Source organism: Bombina bombina, chromosome 4 (genome assembly GCF_027579735.1).
Source record: "Bombina bombina isolate aBomBom1 chromosome 4, aBomBom1.pri, whole genome shotgun sequence".
NCBI classification, from domain to species: Eukaryota; Metazoa; Chordata; class Amphibia; order Anura; family Bombinatoridae; genus Bombina; species Bombina bombina.
The window spans coordinates 793,805,527-793,827,238 of record NC_069502.1 but is presented as its reverse complement, the minus strand read 5'-3'; the positions used below and the strand labels follow the sequence as shown (position 1 = coordinate 793,827,238).

Here is a 21,712-nt window from a genome sequence, read left to right as displayed (position 1 = left end):
GCAAACAAGAGAATTATTTAGCAGACTATCAAACTTACTTTGCACACTCACCTGTAACCCACGTACCTCACTCACAATATACGTGCCCACTCACCTGTAACCCACCTACCTCACACACAATATATGTGCACACTCACCTGTAACCCACCTACCTCACACACAATATGTGTGCACACTCACCTGTAACTCACCTACCTCACACACAATATATGTGCACACTCACCTGTATACAGAAAAAACAGAGTGCTATCTTGCGCTACAAAGCTAAAAGTATAGATCATAAGGGATAAATGGATAACTGAAGTTGCTAGATCCAAATGAGAATCCTACTAAAACATTGAACTATGTATACAGTATTTTACTCTATTCATAAACATCACACAATAAAAAAAATATGCTAGCAAAGATGCATCAGAAATAAAGACATATACATAAAAGATACAAGGTACAAACTCCGGCAACAAATGTTGCAACTTAATTGTGTCGGTTGGTGAATTTCAACTTGGTGTGAAAATGGGGATGCATTAGAAGCCTTGGATTTCAACAAAGGCTACTTGTTATATTCCTTATCCCAAGATGTCCTCTATAGCTTGCTGTTATCGGTCCTCGGCAATCCGCTTGCAACAGTTCATTAACGGTCAGACACGCTAACCTTAAATTCAATCAAAATACAGCTTCACACAATGATGCTCCATACTGGATTAAAGTGAAGGTAAAGTTATTGTAACCAGCAATCGTTTTTATGTTGCTTTTATTAACCCAAATGTAGTCGCTAGGTTTTTTATTAATAAAAAATGAACTATTTTGTTCAATTTATAACTTTATTTCTCCTACCGTTCCTTGAATAATCTCCTCCCACGCTCCATTTCCTGGTTTAGGACACACTGACGTATAGAGCGGTCCCACCCGCTCTATACGTGTTTAGCATACTCGTGCACATCGAGCACGGATTAACCGCGCATGCGCATCATTTATGGACCGGCAGCTCCTTCAATGACGAAAACCCAAAATTTATAATGCGAATGCGCGAAACGAGGACGCGCGCGCTTGTAAATTGCGGAGGATAAATAGTCACGCATGCGCAGGTAAACCAGGATGTTTATGACGCAATTTGACGGCCGCCTAACGGCCAGAAAATCAATTGGATCTAAGAGGCACGTGATAGTAATTTAGAAAAAAAAAAAAATGTACGGGTTGTTTATAGGAAAGCCGATTCGATTAGAAAAACATAAGATCACAGGTAATTTATGTTTTATAAAAAAATTGATGAATTAAACTTATATTTATTTGGCATCATATCTCTAATTATTTGTAATTAGACGTTTGACTTTACCTTCACTTTAAGTTGCAACATTTGTTGCCGGAGTTTGTACCTTGTATCTTTTATGTATGTTTTTATTTATGATGTATCTTTGCTAGCATATTTTATTATTGTGTGATGTTTATGAATTGAATAAAGTATTTTATACATAGTCCAATGTTTTAGTAGGATTCTCATTTGGATCTAGTAACTTCAGTTATCCATTTATCCCTTATGATCTATACTTTTAGCTTTGTAGCGCAAGACAGCACTCTGTTTTTTCTGTGTATTTGTGTATTGTAGGTTTGGGAGAACCTCATCGCTATACTTGTCTGTATAGATCTCTATAGAATGCACAATCAGTGTTTGCTTATCCATACTCCCCTGTATCCCACATACCTCACACATAATATATGTGCACACTCACCTGTAACCTACGTACCTCACACACAATATATGTGCACACTCACCTGTAACCCACTTACCTCACACACAGTATATGTGCACTCTCAGCTGTAACCCACTTACCTCCCACACAATATATGGGCACACTCACCTGTAACCTACGTACCTCACACACAATATATGTGCACACTCACCTGTAACCTACGTACCTCACACACAATATATGTGCACACTCACCTGTAACCCACTTACCTCACACACAGTATATGTGCACTCTCAGCTGTAACCCACTTACCTCCCACACAATATATGGGCACACTCACCTGTAACTCACGTACCTCACACACAATATATGTAAACACTCACCTGTATCCCACATACAATATATGTGCACACTCACCTGTAACCTACGTACCTCACACACAATATATGTGCACACTCACCTGTAACCCACTTACCTCCCACACAATATATGTGCACTCTCACCTGTAACCCACTTACCTCCCACACAATATATGGGCACACTCACCTGTAACTCACGTACCTCACACACAATATATGTAAACACTCACCTGTATCCCACATACAATATATGTGCACGCTCACCTGTAACCTACGTATCTCACACACAATATATGTGCACACTCACCTGTAACCTACGTTACTCACACACAATATAACTGCACTCATCTGTAACCCACATACCTCACACACAATATACGTGCACACTCACCTGTAACCCACATACCTCACACACAATAAACGTGCACACTCACCTGTAACCCACGTTCCCCACACACAATATATGTTCACACTCACCTGTAACCCACGTACCTACCCCACAATATATGTAAACACTTACCTGTAACCCCACATACTTCACACACAATATATGTGCACACTCACCTGTAACTCATATACCTCACACACAATATATGTGTACAATCACATGCAACCAACGTACCTCACACACAATATATATGCATACTCGCCTGTAAACCACGTACCTCACACACAATATATATGCATACTCGCCTGTAAACCACGTACCTCACGCACAATATATGTGCACACTCACCTGTAACCCACGTACCTCACGCACAATATATGTGCACACTCACCTGTAACTCACTTACCTCACACACAATATATGTGTGCACTCACCAGTAACCCATGTACATCATACACAATATATGTGCACACTCACCAGTAACCAACATACCTCAGAAACAATATATTTGCATACTCACCTGTATCCCACGTCCCTCAGACACAACATACATGAACACTCACCTGTATCTCATGTACCTCAAGCATTACCTACGTGCACACTGACCTGTAACCCACATACCCTCACACACACAACACCCATGCTAGCTTTATCTCTTAGACACAACATATGTGCACGCTCATCTGTAACCTGTGTCTTTGAGACACAACACACATGCACACCTGTATCGTGTATCAGATACAACACACATGCACACTCACCTGTAACCTGTGTCCCTCAGACACAACAGTCACCTCTAACCCATATCCTTTACACATAACAGACGTGCACACTCACTTGAGATAATACGGTCACTGGTTTTCTTATCCGGTGCTCTCAGCTGACGCCTCACACACAGATCTTCTGTTACCTCAACTTTCACTATATCAGCATTACCTTCATCTGTACAAATAAAGCAGATTCAGTTTGTATATCCCTTGATCTAGTTTTTATAAATTCACTATAAAACAGTTTGGGCTAGATTACAAGTGGAGCACTAAACATCACTTGCACGCAAGCGATAATAGAGCGCCACTGAGTAATACCAGTGCACGCTAATGTGCGCTGGTATTACAAGTAAAAAGCAATGCAAATGCGAGCTGCCATTGAGCTCATGAGAGGGCACTTCCATAGGTTCCAATGGGAGCCTCGTTCTGGTGCCATCAGAGATGGCATCAGAACCTAAGCAGCGATTGCAGCATTTTTAAAACTATGTATATGATTATATACATATATAGTTATGTGTTAATATGTGCGTGATCATTTTGTGCTCCACTTGTAATCTAGCCATTTGTGTATTTCCCAGGCAGACAATTAACACCAAATACACACACTGTGACACTTCTCTCTTGTGCTTTTTTGGCCCAGCACCTGTATAAAATTACAACATGAACTAAACAAGGGTTAAACTCATTTTCTTTCTGCACTTATAAAGCAGACAGTAAACTACAAGGGAGAGCAGTAAGTAACTGTGTGCACAGCCCCGGCAGACTCTCAGGTATTACTACTCACCGGCAGGGAGGGAGAGCAGTAAGTAACTGCGTGCACAGCCCCGGCAGACTCTCACGTATTACTACTCACCGGCAGGGAGGGAGAGCAGTAAGTAACTGTGTGCACAGCCCCGGCAGACTCTCACGTATTACTACTCACCAGCAGGGAGGGAGAGCAGTAAGTAACTGCGTGCACAGCCCCGGCAGACTCTCACGTATTACTACTCACCGGCAGGGAGGGAGAGCAGTAAGTAACTGTGTGCACAGCCCCGGCAGACTCTCACGTATTACTACTCACCGGCAGGGAGGGAGAGCAGTAAGTAACTGTGTGCACAGCCCCCGCAGACTCTCACGTATTACTACTCACCGGCAGGGAGGGAGAGCAGTAAGTAACTGTGTGCACAGCCCCGGCAGACTCTCACGTATTACTACTCACTGGCAGGGAGGGAGAGCAGTAAGTAACTGTGTGCACAGCCCCGGCAGACTCTCACGTATTACTACTCACCGGCAGGTAGGGAGAGCAGTAAGTAACTGTGTGCACAGCCCCGGCAGACTCTCACGTATTACTACTCACTGGCAGGGAGGGAGAGCAGTAAGTAACTGTGTGCACAACCCCGGCAGACTCTCACGTATTACTACTCACCGGCAGGGAGGGAGAGCAGTAAGTAACTGTGTGCACAGCCCCGGCAGACTCTCACGTATTACTACTCACCGGCAGGGAGGGAGCAATGTATTTCAGTCTGATGACTATTCATGTCATCTGTCTCATCCTCTTCCTTCACTTTTAATAGCCCAGTGCCCGGGTTTTCCTCTAGACCCCCTGTAATTACAGCAGAACGTTACCTTATAGCACACGGTACAGGATATAACATAAACTTATATAACAGCAGTTTGTAATTTATAATTTCTTTGTTTACTCAGTTAGTGCAAGCTTAATAATCTAAATAATAGGATCACGTTTTTAATTGCACTTTTTATTACTTAAAGTCACTTACCACAATGAGTGTTGTTTAAATTAATTAATGAATGCCTCTGCTAGGTTCATCTTCCTTACACATCGCTCTTCATCTGCCACACCTCTCTGCCAATCCCTTCACTGGCTTCCTCTTGCCTCTAGGATTAAACACAAAATTCTCACTCTGACTTATAAAGCCCTCAATTGCATTGCTCCCCCCTACATCTCAGACCGTGTCTCCAGATACTCTCCCTCCCGACCCCTTTGCTCTGCTCATGATCTCCTACTCTCCTCCTCTCTTGTTACCTCCTCACATTCCCGTCTACAAGATTTCTCCAAACTGGCTCCCATCTTATGGAACTCTCTGCCTGGCTCCACAAGACTCTCCCCTAGTTTTAAAAGCTTCAAGTGCTCCCTGAAGACTCTACTATTCAGGGACGCTTAAAACCTACACTAATCTTCCTATCTCCACTGCTATCCCCTTAAACCCCATAGCATGTAAGCCTATGAGCCCAGCTGTTTGTAGTTCACCTTCATAAGAGCCGACTACAACAGTGCAACTCTCGGCAGGACCCTTCACCCATTTGATCCCTGTAATCGCTTTTTATATACCACCTATGTTCATAGGGCTGTGGAACCTTTTAGCGCTCTACAAATACCTGATAATAATAATAATAATAATAATAATAATAATGTATTCACTTTTATATTTGGAAAAAAATCAGCACAAAATTATTTTAATATAAATAAAGAAAAATTTGAACACAAAAAATAAAGTATTGTAGCACAGCTAAAATAAAATAAAAATCCCACCATAAAGGGAAATGAAAAACAATACTTATTTCATGATTCAGATAAAACACGCAATTTTATACAACTTTCTAATTTCCTTCTGTTATCAAATTTTCTTTGTTCCTTTGTTATCTTTTGCTGAAAAGCAGGGACGTAAGCTCAGGAGCATGCACAAGTCAGGAGCATTATATGGCAGCAGTTTTGCAAGAATGTCATACATTGCAACAGCACAAGATGGCTGCACTATTTCCTGCCATGTAGTGCTTGACAACTACATAGAAACAAAGAATATCTATCATGGGAACAAAGCAAATTTGATAATGGAGGTAAATCAGAAATGTTTTAAAAATGATATGCTCTGTCTGAATCACAAAAGAAAAATTTAGGGTTTCATATACCTTTAAGGGTTAATAGGAACCAGCTATGGTTAAAAATAAACCAGCATCGGCCATCTTGGAAACGTTTAGTAATTGTGTATATATCTAACTACTTGATCCACCTTAAAGGGACAGGAAAGTCAAAATAAAACTTGCATGATTCAGATAGTACATCATGTAGAGATATAGGGGCCGAATGGAGCTTGATCCCCCTATTTCTGAGCGAGCATTTAGGCTCTACAGAAACAGTAGTTATGAAGCAGCGGTCTAAAGACTGCTGCTCCATAACTAATCTGCTGCCTCTGAGGCTGCAGACCTCAATCCGCCCGATCCTATACAATCGTGCTAATTGACACCCCCTGCTAGCGGCCGATTGTCTGCGAATCTGCAGGGGGCGGCATTGCACTAGCAGTTTACAAGAACTGCTTGTGCAATGATAAATGCAGACAGCGTATGCTTTCACACACAGCACCCTGCCAAGTACCGTATGATAGTGAGATTCTATTTGACTCGCACATTCCACCCCCACCCCAGTACCTCATATACAAATATGTAATATTTTAGAGGTTCCCTCTGACTCACAAAGACATCCCCCTCCTTAGTACATTATATACAGACACATATTATAAATAAGTTCCCTCTGACTCACAAATAAACCCCCTCCCCAGTACATTATATACAGACACATATTATAAATAAGTTCCCTCTGACTCACAAATAAACCCCCTCCCCAGTACATTATATACAGACACATATTATAAATAAGTTCCCTCTGACTCACAAATAAACCCCCTCCCCAGTACATTATATACAGACACATATTATAAATAAGTTCCCTCTGACTCACAAACACAAAGCTACCTCCCCAGTACCTTATATACAGATATATAATATTATAAATAAGTTCCCTCTGACTCACAAACACAAAGCTACCTCCCCAGTACCTTATATACAGATATATAATATTATAAATAAGTTCCCACTGACTCACAAATACAAAGCTACCTCCCCAGTACCTTATATACAGATATATAATATTATAAAGAGATTCCCTTTGACTCATACACCCAACCCCCTCCCCAGTACATTATATACAGACATATTATATTATAAAGAAGTTCCTTCTGAATCACACATAGAAAGCAACCTTCCCAGTACCTTATATACAGATACATAGTATTAACCTTTTACCGCCGTAATGGCGTTGTATTCTGTCCAAACGGAGATGGGCTTTAGTGCCGTTAGGACGAAATACAATGTCATAGCCGTTTGGCTGTCCTGAAGCCAAATGCGCTTCCTGGATGTGAACGCGGTCTGGAGGGCGTGCCTAGCGTCATAGGGACGCCCCCCGACCCGATCCCATAATTAAAATCTTGCAGGATTTCAATTTGTCTACATCGGAACGTTTTTTTCCGATGTAGACATTATGACCTGTCATAGTTGCCAACATTTCAAAAAAATTTCCAGGGACACTTTGCAGCAGAGCAAGCAAGCGGGGTACTGGAGTATTGACGACCTACTGTTCAACTGCTCCGCCCACTCAGTTCTGCAATCAAAACACACCCATTTGAAAGTAATAGTATAATTTAGACTTATCCAAAGTTTATTATACAGATTACAGCACCAAGCTCTTACACCTACCCAGTCTCTGGAACACATTCTGGGCATATGGTTATTTTTACAACCCAGCATCAAAATTAGAAAGACAAATAATATGTGAACCCATTCAATAATAATAATATTCCATTAGGAATGAATTATATTTAAATAATACACTATATCGTTTTATCCTCTATCTATCATATATGTATGTGTGGATATATATATATATATATATATATATATATATATATATATATATATATATATATATATATACACACACACACACAAAAACAACAAATGTTGTGCAAAAGAGATTTTCAGGGACATTTCCAGGGACAAAAAAAATCCAGGGACATACAACAAAATCCAGGGACTGTCCCTGGAAATCAGGGACTGTTGGCAACTATGACCTGTCATGAAAGGGTTAAAGAGAGCTTCCCTTTGACTCATACATACAACCCCTCCCCAGTACCTTATATACAGATATATAATATTTGATAGGTTCCACTGACAAACACAAACCCCTCACCAGTGCCTTACAAAAAGATATATATATATATATATATATATATATATATATATATATATATATACACAGTATATATATTATAAGGAGGTTCACTCTCCAGCACCTTATGTGCAGAAATACTTCAGAGAAGTTCCCATTGCCTTATATACATTGCTTTCTACTAATTTAATGTACGGAACAAAACACACATATCATTACTGTATAGCCCTGCATATGAAGTAACACTATATATACACACAGCTACACATCACACAAATACAGTTACACACAAACTGACCTGGTTAGTAAGTAACAGCTGACAGTGAACACAAACTACCCGGAAAAAGAAACTCAGGAAAGTACTTTGACCCTCAACATATCTGCCGTGACGTCACTAACATTGGACACGGAAATGTGAAGAATCACAAAAGAACTACAATACCCAACATGCACACACAGTGGCGACAAAACAAATACATCTCAAAACGTACTGGTCTGACAGAACACGCAATGCTGTTTTATCTTGGAGGAATCAGAAGCAATACAATTCAAAATGGTTGTCATTTGCAACAAGTGTCCTGAGAGAGGCGGGATCACGAGTTTGATTGACATTTGGTTCTGAGATGCGTGAGTTTGTTTCTCTTGCTCCCTACAGTGGCTGGTGATATAAGGGAATGTGGCTTATGGTATATCGTATATCTATATACGTTACTACATTAAACCATTTAAAAAAAAAAAAAACTCAGAGCAATCTCCAAGAAATATTGTTATCTGTTTTGTCCACACTAAGTAAATGCATGATGGGTATTGTAGTTCTTTTGGTATTCTTTACGTTTCCGCATCCCTTAGTGACGTCACAGCATACTTGATGTGATGTGTCTTCCTGTGATCTCCTTGTTTCAGGGTAGTTTGCGTTCGCTATAAACTGTGTAAACTAACCAGGTCAGTAAACCAGCTTTATACTAATGTGTGAGTAACCTTATGTGTTTGTAGCTGAATGTAACTGTGTGCTAGTGTCGATGTGAGTGTTGTTTTATTTCATACACAGGGCTGTAACGATAAATGTATTTTGTTCTGCACAGTAAATCATGATGAGAAAACAATTTATATTAGGCAGAGGGAACCTCTCTGAAGAATCTGAAGAATGTCTGTACATAAGGTGTTGGAGATGGAGCTGTGTATGAGTGAGTCAAATGGAACCTTTCTATAATATAATATAATATATATATATATATATATATATATATATATATATATAAACATCTTTATCAAAGGTACTAGGGAGGGGGATGATCTACCTGAAGTTAGACATTTTTTCGTTATTCATTATTCAAAACATAATGAGGATTTTTCCATGTTAAATAAAAACAAAGAAAAAAATGTAAATAAACTTTGTTTCACTTAGTGACTACTACCCAAGGGAATGTACTAAAAGGAATGCCAAGGGTGAATGACAAAATGGCTGACCCATATGCATTGCTATTTCTTCAACAAAGGATATGCAAAGAATAAAGCAAATTAGATAATGGAAGTAAATTGGATTGTTGTTTACTACAGTGCTATACACTGCAAAATATGCTCTGGAAAATGCCCTTCGGTGATCTTGTGCAGAGAGAATTGCAGGGTCAGAACCACACGTCTCCAATTTTGGTGCTCTCTTTCCTCTCTTTGCTTTAATATTAGTGCTGCGCTAATAAATCATATTTTTTATATTTATTTTTCTCTTATACTCATAAAAACATATAAAACATTTCTGGCTACTATATTAACTAGTCATCCCTGATTTATGTAAGTAAAATTGTAATTGCAAATGACAGACATGCAGAGGTTAACACAGCTGTGTGTGACGGGACGCTGACTACAAGTACGTGACATATAACAGGTGTCAATTGAGATTGTCATGTCATTTATATAAATGCTCAGGGGCATTTATATATAGCCGTTTTTATTAAAAAACTTACCTTTGTTTTTTTTCACAGCCAGAGCAGCTTCCCCCTCCTGGAAATCCTCTCTTCACACGTCAGCAATGACTAATCCGGCTTCCTCCAATCACAGCATGGCCTCAGGCAATAACCACCCTGGGGGGAAGCCGTGATTGGAGGAAGCCGGATTAGTCATTGCTGACGTGTGAAGAGAGGATTTCCAGGAGGGGAGAGCTGCTGTAGCTGCGAAAAGAAAAAAAAGGTAAGTTTTTAATCAAAACGGCTGCTTTGTAAACTTTGATGAATGAAAGTGCCCCTGTTTTTAATAGTATTTTTTTTTAAAAAAGGGCTTTCATTCACCAAAGCTTGCCTTCACTTTAAAGATAATGCTAATTTTATAAATATTCACTTGTTGTGAGTAAGATTTATGTTTACCAACTATTCTCACTGTACAGGCCGCATGGATGTGACATCTTCAGATGGCTCAGCGGTTCAGCATGGAGGAGAACCATATACGTATGATCAGGTGAAGACTGAGGAGGATGAAGTTCCTATAAATACAAGTACAGGTGATCAGTGCTTAATAAGTAAAGGAAATATTCTATGATGGCGTCATGTTGTCTCTTGTAAATAAGTTATTTGGTGTGTCTGATTCTTGGGTTACAGTGGAGTGTGCAGGTGAATGCGCATATGTGTTATGTCTGATTTACACTGGTTGCATGTGAGTACATATGTTACATGCTAATGTGCATGTGTGTTGTTTCTGATGTATGGGAGTTACAGGTAAGTGCACATGTATGTTGTGCGTGTGTCAAGTACACAGGTTATAGGCAAGGGAGCATGTATGTTGTGTTTTGTATATAACACCTGTATGTTGTGTTTTGTTTCAACCAAAAACAAAGAAATTTGCAATATATCCCCAATAAACAAACACTGCTCCTACCGCTACATTACAAAAACTCCTAATTTGTAACCATGAATAACAAAGTAATCAGCAAAGAAGAGAGGACTAAATAAATAGAGGTTTGGTATAATCAGTTAAAACTGTTCTAAAATGATATATAGTTACTGATTAATGCTGCACATAAAATACAAACAAAAAATAAAGGATACTGGTATCCATATAAAATATACAAAATAAAAATTAATACCAATAATTGTTGCAAATGAAAATAGAAAAACTGATTATACCAAAATGCTTTTTTATTTAGCGCTCTCCTCTTTGCTGATTACTTTACAGGTGTTTGTGCATATATGTTCTGTCTGAGGTGTAGGGTATAAACTACTTACACATACACATGTATTCTCACTGTACAGGGCGTATGGATGTGACGCCTTCAGATGGCTCACTGGTTAAGCACAGAGGAGAACCGTATATATGTGATCACGTAAAGACTGAGGTGGATGAAGTTCCTATAAATACCGCTACAGGTGATGAGCGCATAATAAGTAAAGGGAAGATTCTGTGATGGTAACATTTTGTGTCATGTAAATAACAGTTATATTTATCAGATAGTTACACAGCAGACACAGGTTAGTGAGTAGCTCAGGTTTATATCATTTTGTGTCATGTAAATAAGTTATATTTATCAGATGGTTACACAGCAGACACAGGTTAGTGAGTAGCTCAGGTTTATATCATTTTGTGTCATGTAAATAACAGTTATATTTATCAGATGGTTACACAGCAGACACAGGTTAGTGAGTAGCTCAGGTTTATATCATTTTGTCTCATGTAAATAACAGTTATATTTATCAGATGGTAACACAGCAGACACAGGTTAGTGAGTAGCTCAGGTTTATATAATTTTGTCTCATGTAAATAACAGTTATATTTATCAGATGGTTACACAGCAGACACAGGTTAGTGAGTAGCTCAGGTTTATATCATTTTGTGTCATGTAAATAAGTTATATTTATCAGATGGTTACACAGCAGACACAGGTTAGTAAGTAGCTCAGGTTTATATCATTTTGTGTCATGTAAATAACAGTTATATTTATCAGATGGTTACACAGCAGACACAGGTTAGTGAGTAACTCAGGTTTATATAATTTTGTGTCATGTAAATAACAGTTATATTTATCAGATGGTTACACAGCAGACACAGGTTAGTGAGTAGCTCAGGTTTATATAATTTTGTGTCATGTAAATAACAGTTATATTTATCAGATGGTTACACAGCAGACACAGGTTAGTGAGTAGCTCAGGTTTATATCATTTTGTGTCATGTAAATAACAGTTATATTTATCAGATGGTTACACAGCAGACACAGGTTAGTGAGTAGCTCAGGTTTATATCATTTTGTGTCATGTAAATAACAGTTATATTTATCAGATGGTTACACAGCAGACGCAGGTTAGTGAGTAGCTCAGGTTTATATCATTTTGTCTCATGTAAATAAGTTATATTTATCAGATGGTTACACAGCAGACACAGGTTAGTGAGTAGCTCAGTTTTATATCATTTTGTCTCATGTAAATAAGTTATATTTATCAGATGGTTACACAGCAGACACAGGTTAGTGAGTAGCTCAGGTTTATATCATTTTGCCTCATGTAAATAACAGTTATATTTATCAGATGGTTACACAGCAGACACAGGTTAGTGAATAGCTCAGGTTTATATCATTTTGTGTCGTGTAAATAACAGTTATATTTATCAGATGGTTACACAGCAGACACAGGTTAGTGAGTAACTCAGGTTTATATCATTTTGTGTCATGTAAATAACAATTATATTTATCAGATGGTTACACAGCAGACACAGGTTAGTGAGTAGCTCAGGTTTATATCATTTTGTCTCATGTAAATAAGTTATATTTATCAGATGGTTACACAGCAGACACAGGTTAGTGAGTAGCTCAGGTTTATATCATTTTGTGTCATGTAAATAAGTTATATTTATCAGATGGTTACACAGCAGACACAGGTTAGTGAGTAGCTCAGGTTTATATCATTTTGTCTCATGTAAATAACAGTTATATTTATCAGATGGTTACACAGCAGACACAGGTTAGTGAGTAGCTCAGGTTTATATCATTTTGTCTCATGTAAATAACAGTTATATTTATCAGATGGTTACACAGCAGACACATGTTAGTGAGTAGCTCAGGTTTATATCATTTTGTGTCATGTAAATAACAGTTATATTTATCAGATGGTTACACAGCAGACACAGGTTAGTGAGTAGCTCAGGTTTATATAATTCTGTGTCATGTAAATAACAGTTATATTTATCAGATGGTTACACAGCAGACACAGGTTAGTGAGTAGCTCAGGTTTATATCATTTTGTCTCATGTAAATAAGTTATATTTATCAGATGGTTACACAGCAGACACAGGTTAGTGAGTAGCTCAGGTTTATATCATTTTGCCTCATGTAAATAAGTTATATTTATCAGATGGTTACACAGCAGACACAGGTTAGTTAGTAGCTCAGGTTTATATCATTTTGTGTCATGTAAATAACAGTTATATTTATCAGATGGTTACACAGCAGACACAGGTTAGTGAGTAGCTCAGGTTTATATCATTTTGTGTCATGTAAATAACAGTTATATTTATCAGATGGTTACACAGCAGACACAGGTTAGTGAGTATCTCAGGTTTATATCATTTTGTGTCATGTAAATAAGTTATATTTATCAGATGGTTACACAGCAGACACAGGTTAGTGAGTAGCTCAGGTTTATATCATTTTGCCTCATGTAAATAAGTTATATTTATCAGATGGTTACACAGCAGACACAGGTTAGTGAGTAGCTCAGGTTTATATAATTCTGTGTCATGTAAATAAGTTATATTTATCAGATGGTTACACAGCAGACACAGGTTAGTGAGTAGCAGCTCAGGTTTATATCATTTTGTCTCATGTAAATAACAGTTATATTTATCAGATGGTTACACAGCAGACACAGGTTAGTGAGTAGCTCAGGTTTATATAATTTTGTGTTATGTAAATAACAGTTATATTTATCAGATGGTTACACAGCAGACACATGTTAGTGAGTAGCTCAGGTTTATATCATTTTGTGTCATGTAAATAACAGTTATATTTATCAGATGGTTACACAGCAAACAGGTATTAGTGAAAGTTAAACCTCACAAACTGTGTAATTGTGTCTAACTACTTTTATCAGAGCACAAGGCAGTATACCTCCCTAGTAGCTCAAAACTTTGTCACCACCTCCAGTGTGAAGAAGTAAATTAACTGATAATTCTAAATCTCAATGATCCTTTTCTTCATCAGTTGCACAATATGTGCTTCTTGACATGACGCATAATTAATATAAGTCTTTAAACTTAAAGAGTAAAAGAACAGAGTGTGTGAATATTTGGTGCCATCGTCTGTCTAGGAAATACACAAACTGTTTTATTGTAAAGTTATTAAAAACTAGATCATGTGATATAAAAACAGAATCTGCTTTATTTGTACAGATGAAGATAACTTTAATATAGTGAAAGTTGAGATAACAGAAGATCTGTGTGTGAGGCGTCAGATGAAAGTTCCAGATGATGAAACCAGTGACAGCATCAGCTCAGGTGAGTGTGCACGTTTGTTTTGTCTGCAGGACGCATGTACATGTTTCAGAGGGATGCGGATTACAAGCCAGTGTGCACATATTTTGTGTCTGAGAGGTGTGGGTTATAGTTTGGTGTACATTTATGTTGTGTCTGAGGCGTTTGGGTTACAGTTGTGTGTACACATATGTTGTATCTAAGGAAAGCATGTTATAGATGAGTGCAGATGTGTTGTATCTGAGACATGGGTCTTATAGAGGAGCGAGTTTTAACGTATGTAGTCTATGAGATACACTGTTACGGGTGAGTGTGCACATATGTTGTTTTTGAGGCATGGATTTTACAGGCAAATGAGTATGTATGCAAGAGACAAAGTTGCAACAGCACTACACTAGTGATTGGGGGATGCCTTATCTGGTTATAGTATTAATCTACCTTTACGACTGGAGTGCTGATGCATAAATAAACTTTCTTAAAGTTGGAGTCAAAAAGGAGAATTTGACCAGGACAGATGCATCTAAATAGCAATTCTCTCCCCCCTTAATATGTTATACAACATCAAGTTTCTCAGGGGTAACGGTTCAGTAGTGTTTATACTTTTATTCGAAATATTAAAAAACAAAAAGTGTGTTTAAAAACACAAATGGATATCTGACATAAGTAACTATTTGATCAAATTTGGGCGCTGTAAGGATTCTTCAAGATCTAGGTCACCATAGGAGTATACACTTTGACGCTAGTACAACTTCATTCTAAGCGCTAAGCACGATACAAAAGTGTTGAGCTCTACTGATATTTTCCAAGTAAATGCAAATATAAAAATTAACAGGTTGCAATAAAATATATTCTTTGCCAATTGTATTGTATCTCTGCACCAAAACACATTATTGTGATAGCAATAATAAATAACTAATGAATACAAAGAGTTCTTTACTATTTTTAGCGAATATAAGAAAATCGAACACTTATGTAAAGATCTTTTACATCAAATTTAAGTGGGTAAATATTTATCTCTTAGTGGGGGGCTAAAATTTTATCCAATCGAACAACAATCCATTCTAAGGAAGGATAGATCTCTATCCACAGATATTGATGCCCACACAAGCCCACTCCAAGTGCAAATTATGATACAAAAGTGTTGAGCTCTAATGATATTCACCCAAGCTAATGCAAAATGACATTGGGCAATAATACATACATTCTTTTACCAAATCGCATTTCTGTGAAAACATCAATAAATAACAACCGAATACAAAGAGTTTTTTATTTACAACTAATATAAGTAAAGTGCCAATCACTTATATAAATGCAATCATAAAGACATTGCATATACTACCAAATAGAATGTTGCGAATATGTATATCTAAAGTAAAAAATACTCACTTATAGACTTCTTACATTCATTTAAGCTGCAAAAAAAACGTATCTAATATACAGAGTGAGGCCAACACAATTAACTATAAGTGTATACCCCTATGGTGACCTAGATCTTGAAGAATCCTTACAGTGCCCAAATTTGATCAAATAGTTACGTCAGAAATGTTTGGTTCAGCACCATGGACAGCACTTGTTTATTGGTGCTGTCAAATCGGCAAGGACAACCCAGGTTGTTCACCAAAAATGGGCCGGCATCTAAACTTACATTCTTGCTTTTCAAATAAAGATACCAAGATAATGAAGAAAATTTGATAATAGGAGTAAGTTAGAAAGTTGCTTAAAGTATTACTTTCTGTTAAACAACTAACATATTAAAGTTAATAAACATTAATTAAAACATACTGACCTATATTTTCTCCAAAACGAAGTCTCATAACGTTATAAAAGTTATATTTTTTATTTACTGATGATGTCACGTTATCCTGCCCACTATTTTCAGCACTGAGTGTTTAAAATACTTAAACCAATAACTTTGTGTTTAAAGCGCCATTTTGAAACCTAGGTATTGTAAACAGATTGGTACAGAGCAAAGGATACCCACGGAGTGGGTTTGGAAAACAATTAAATTTGCAGACAAGATTTCTGATATACGGTAGAGATATGTTAATGAAATGCTATTGATAAAAAGCATATTTGTTGTAGTTAGTTAGTAACAGGCATAGAAAATATTTACTTACAGTGGCCCTTTAAAATTGCATGCTCTATCTGAATCACAAAAGAAAAAAATTGGGTTCAGTGTCCCTTTTAATATTTCTAATAAAAGTTAAATTTTAAACTACTGAATCATTACCCCTGAGAAACTTGATGTTCTATAACACATTAAGGGGGGAGAGAATTGCTATTTAGATGCATCTGTCCTGGTCAAATTCTCCTTTTTGACTTCAACTTTAACAAATGAGTATGTATTGTTGAGCGTGTGTGAGGTACACTGGTTACAGGCGAGTGTGCACATACGAGTGTGGTACAAAGGTTAGAGATTAGTGCATGTATGCTTTCTCTGGTGCATGTATGCTTTGTCTGGTGCATGTGGGTTACAGGTGTTTGTTCATGTTTGCTTTGTCTGGCGCATGTGGGTTACTGGTGAGTGTGCACATATGTTGTTTTTAAGGCTTGTAAGGTAGAAACTACTTACCCATACAGTAGTGTGCAAAAGTTTTAGGCTACTATTAGATTTGTTGTTTTAACAAAGTTTTGGAAATAATAATCTTCCACTGATCTTCATTCCAATCTTTGTGAGCTTTAGCATATCTTAGCCTTTTCACCCTGTTCCCCTTTCAAAAAAGTGTTTGTTTGGCTGCTACCCTTCCACAAAAACGATTCCTGATTAAGCTTTTTCAGACTGTAGAAGGGTCAACTTGGCATCCCGAGGAAGCTATCAGATGCTGAGCCAGGTCCTTGCTGGACTTCTTCCGGGCTCTCAAAGAAGAAACTCTCTCATCAGATTTTAAAAGTTTTTTTGGCCTTCCAGTGCTTTTTTGTCCTTGACCTCTCCAAATTCTTTCAATTTCTTTATAACAGCTTGAGTACCACATCTTGAGTATCCAGTTTGTTTGCTGATTTCCTTTTGAGAGTGGCCTTGTTGATGCAAAAGTATGATTTTATGTCTGTCAAATGCTGTGATCTTCGGCATTTTTAAAGGGAAGGATGTTATTGAAAGTTGGTTTTATCAGCAAGCTTCAAATGAATTAAACTCATACCACATATGTATGTAATGCTCAATCATGTCTTGCACAAACCTGGTGTAATAGACCTTTTTCACAGCAGTCATTTTCACATGAAATAGGACAAATACAGGTGTTAGCAATGACATTAATAAGAGTTCAATTCTATTAAGATTTACTCGAGCCAGGTTCCTGCTATTGATCAAGTGTAAGGGGAGATCACACTAAATACTTGCCACTTTAGCCTATAGAAGCTATTTTTTCTGAATATTTTTCTGTTTAATACTGCATACAAATATCCTGTATTTTCCAGTTGTATTCTAATAGAGACTGAGAAATATTTTTTATGGCCATTATACTATTGCTAAAGCAACAAATCTAATGTTAACCTAAGACTTTTGCACAGTGGTGTGTGTGTGTGTGTATGTATATATATATCACTCTACAGGCCGTACTGATGTCACATCTTTAGGTGGCTCAGCGGTTGAGCACGGAGGTGAACACTGTATGTGTGTGATTATATGAAGAGTGAGGAAGATGAAGTTCTTATAAGTGCGACTACAGGTTATTAGCGCTTGTGCACACAAGTATAAATATATATCACTAAAGCTGCAGTAGTACTGGGTGTGTGTCACATAGACAGGCTGTGTGTGCTGATACACAGGTATAATTATAGCACTACAGCTGCAGTAGTACTGGGTCTGTGTCACGTAGACAAGCTGTGTGTGCTGATACACAGGTATAATTATAGCACTACAGCTGCAGTAGTACTGGGTCTGTGTCACATAGACAAGCTGTGTGTGCTGATACACAGGTATAATTATAGCACTACAGCTGCAGTAGTACTGGGTCTGAATCACATAGACAAGCTGTGTGTGCTGATACACAGGTATAATTATAGCACTACAGCTGCAGTAGTACTGGGTGTGTGACACATAGACAAGCTGTGTGTGCTGATACACAGGTATAATTATAGCACTACAGCTGCAGTAGTACTGGGTCTGTGTCACATAGACAAGCTGTGTGTGCTGATACACAGGTATAATTATAGCACTACAGCTGCAGTAGTACTGGGTCTGAGTCATATAGACAAGCTGTGTGCTGATACACAGGTATAATTATAGCACTACAGCTGCAGTAGTACTGGGTGTGAGTCACATAGACAAGCTGTATGTACTGATACACAGGTATAATTATAGCTCTACCGCTGCAGTAGTAATGGATCTGAGTCACATAGACAAGCTGTGTGTGCTGATGCACAGGTATAATTATAGCACTACAGCTGCAGTAGTACTGGGTGTGAGTCACATAGACAAGCTGGGTGTGCTGATACACAGTTATAATTATAGCACTACAGCTGCAGTAGTACTGGGTCTGAGTCACATAGACAAGCTGTGTGTGCTGATACATAGTATAATTATAGCACTACAGCTGCAGTAGTAATGGGTCTGTTTCACATAGACAAGCTGTGTGTGCTGATACACAGTATAATTATAGCACTACAGCTGCAGTAGTACTGGGTCTGTGTCACATAGACAAGCTGTGTGTGCTGATACAGTTATAATTATAGTACTACAGCTGCAGTAGTACTGGGTCTGATCTCATATAGACAAGCTGTGTGTGCTGATACACAGGTATAATTATAGCACTACAGCTGCAGTAGTACTGGGTCTGAGTCACATAGACAAGCTGTGTATGTTGATACACAGGTATAATTATAGCACTACAGCTGCAGTAGTACTGGGTGTGAGTCACATAGACAAGCTGTGTGTGCTGATACACAGTATAATTATAGCACTACAGCTGCAGTACTGGGTCAGTGTCACATAGACAAGCTGTGTGTGCTGATACACAGGTGTAATTATAGCACTACAGCTGCAGTAGTACTGGGTGTGAGTCACATAGACAAGCTGGGTGTGCTGATACACAGTTATAATTATAGCACTACAGCTGCAGTAGTACTGGGTCTGAGTCACATAGACAAGCTGTGTGTGCTGATACATAGTATAATTATAGCACTACAGCTGCAGTAGTAATGGGTCTGTTTCACATAGACAAGCTGTGTGTGCTGATACACAGTATAATTATAGCACTACAGCTGCAGTAGTACTGGGTCTGTGTCACATAGACAAGCTGTGTGTGCTGATACAGTTATAATTATAGTACTACAGCTGCAGTAGTACTGGGTCTGATCTCATATAGACAAGCTGTGTGTGCTGATACACAGGTATAATTATAGCACTACAGCTGCAGTAGTACTGGGTCTGAGTCACATAGACAAGCTGTGTATGTTGATACACAGGTATAATTATAGCACTACAGCTGCAGTAGTACTGGGTGTGAGTCACATAGACAAGCTGTGTGTGCTGATACACAGTATAATTATAGCACTACAGCTGCAGTACTGGGTCAGTGTCACATAGACAAGCTGTGTGTGCTGATACACAGGTGTAATTATAGCACTACAGCTGCAGTAGTACTGGGTGTGTGTCACATTGACAAGCTGTGTGTGCTGATACACAGGTGTAATTATAGAACTACAGCTGCAGTAGTACTGGGTGTGTGTCACATAGACAAGGTGTGTGTGCTGATACACAGTATAATTATAGCACTACAGCTGCAGTACTACTGGGTGTGAGTCACATAGACAAGCTGTGTGTGCTGATACACAGGTATAATTATAGCACTACAGCTGCAGTAGTACTGGGTGTGTGTCACATAGACAAGCTGTGTGTGCTGATACACAGGTATAATTATAGCACTACAGCTGCAGTAGTACTGGGTCTGAGTCACATAGACAAGCTGTGTGTGCTGATACACAGTATAATTATAGCACTACAGCTGCAGTACTGGGTCTGAGTCACATAGACAAGCTGTGTGTGCTGATACACAGGTATAATTATAGCACTACAGCTGCAGTAGTACTGGGTGTGAGTCACATAGACAAGCTGTGTGTGCTGATACACAGTATAATTATAGCACTACAGCTGCAGTACTGGGTCAGTGTCACATAGACAAGGTGTGTGTGCTGATACACTGTATAATTATAGCACTACAGCTGCAGTAGTACTGGGTGTGAGTCACATAGACAAGCTGTGTGTGCTGATACACAGTATAATTATAGCACTACAGCTGCAGTACTGGGTCAGTGTCACATAGACAAGGTGTGTGTGCTGATACACTGTATAATTATAGCACTACAGCTGCAGTAGTACTGGGTGTGATTCATATAGACAAGCTGTGTGTGCTGATACACAGGTATAATTATAGCACTACAGCTGCAGTAGTACTGGGTCTGAGTCACATAGACAAGCTGTGTGTGCTGATACACAGTATAATTATAGCACTACAGCTGCAGTAGTACTGGGTGTGAGTCACATAGACAAGCTGTGTGTGCTGATACACAGGTATAATTATAGCACTACAGCTGCAGTAGTACTGGGTCTGTGTCACATAGACAAGCTGTGTGTGCTGATACACAGGTATAATTATAGCACTACAGCTGCAGTAGTACTGGGTCTCAGTCACATAAACAAGCTGTATGTGCTGATACACAGGTATAATTATAGCATTACAGCTGCAGTAGTGCTGGGTCTGTGTCACATAGACAAGCTGTGTGTGCTGATACACAGTATAATTATAGCACTACAGCTGCAGTAGTACTGGGTCTGAGTCACATAGACAAACTGTGTGTGCTGATACACAGGTATAATTATAGCACTACAGCTGCAGTAGTACTGGGTGTGTGTCACATAGACAAGCTGTGTGTGCTGATACACAGTATAATTATAGCACTACAGCTGCAGTAGTACTGGGTGTGTGTCACATAGACAAGCTGTGTGTGCTGATACACAGGTATAATTATAGCACTACAGCTGCAGTAGTACTGGGTCTGAGTCACATAGACAAGCTGTGTGTGCTGATACACAGTATAATTATAGCACTACAGCTGCAGTAGTACTGGGT

At 38.5% G+C, this 21,712-nt stretch overlaps 2 protein-coding genes across 4 annotated transcripts in view; one reads left to right on the top strand and one right to left on the bottom strand.

Moving 5' to 3' along the window:
* Window positions 1-8,550, bottom strand: part of LOC128656995 (zinc finger protein 432-like) — a 96,220-nt gene extending 87,670 nt beyond the window's left edge. The window contains exons 1-4 of the mRNA XM_053711208.1: window positions 8,500-8,550; window positions 4,960-5,077; window positions 4,677-4,784; window positions 3,273-3,377 (exon numbers count right to left, since the gene is read on the bottom strand). Of these exons, the coding sequence (XP_053567183.1) occupies window positions 3,273-3,377; window positions 4,677-4,719 (148 nt within the window). The 5' untranslated portion in view covers window positions 4,720-4,784; window positions 4,960-5,077; window positions 8,500-8,550. The remainder of the gene's footprint in view (window positions 1-3,272; window positions 3,378-4,676; window positions 4,785-4,959; window positions 5,078-8,499) is intronic.
* Window positions 8,551-8,672: 122 nt separating this feature from the next.
* Window positions 8,673-21,712, top strand: part of LOC128656994 (oocyte zinc finger protein XlCOF6.1-like) — a 54,530-nt gene continuing 41,490 nt past the window's right edge. For 2 of the 3 annotated variants that reach the window (XM_053711207.1, XM_053711205.1), the window contains exons 1-4: window positions 8,673-8,828; window positions 10,579-10,692; window positions 11,441-11,554; window positions 14,565-14,669. In XM_053711207.1, the coding sequence (XP_053567182.1) occupies window positions 8,825-8,828; window positions 10,579-10,692; window positions 11,441-11,554; window positions 14,565-14,669 (337 nt within the window). In that variant the 5' untranslated portion in view covers window positions 8,673-8,824. Of the gene's footprint in view, window positions 8,829-9,054; window positions 9,144-10,578; window positions 10,693-11,440; window positions 11,555-14,564; window positions 14,670-21,712 lie in introns of those variants that run through there. The other variant, XM_053711206.1, reaches the window with a different exon arrangement.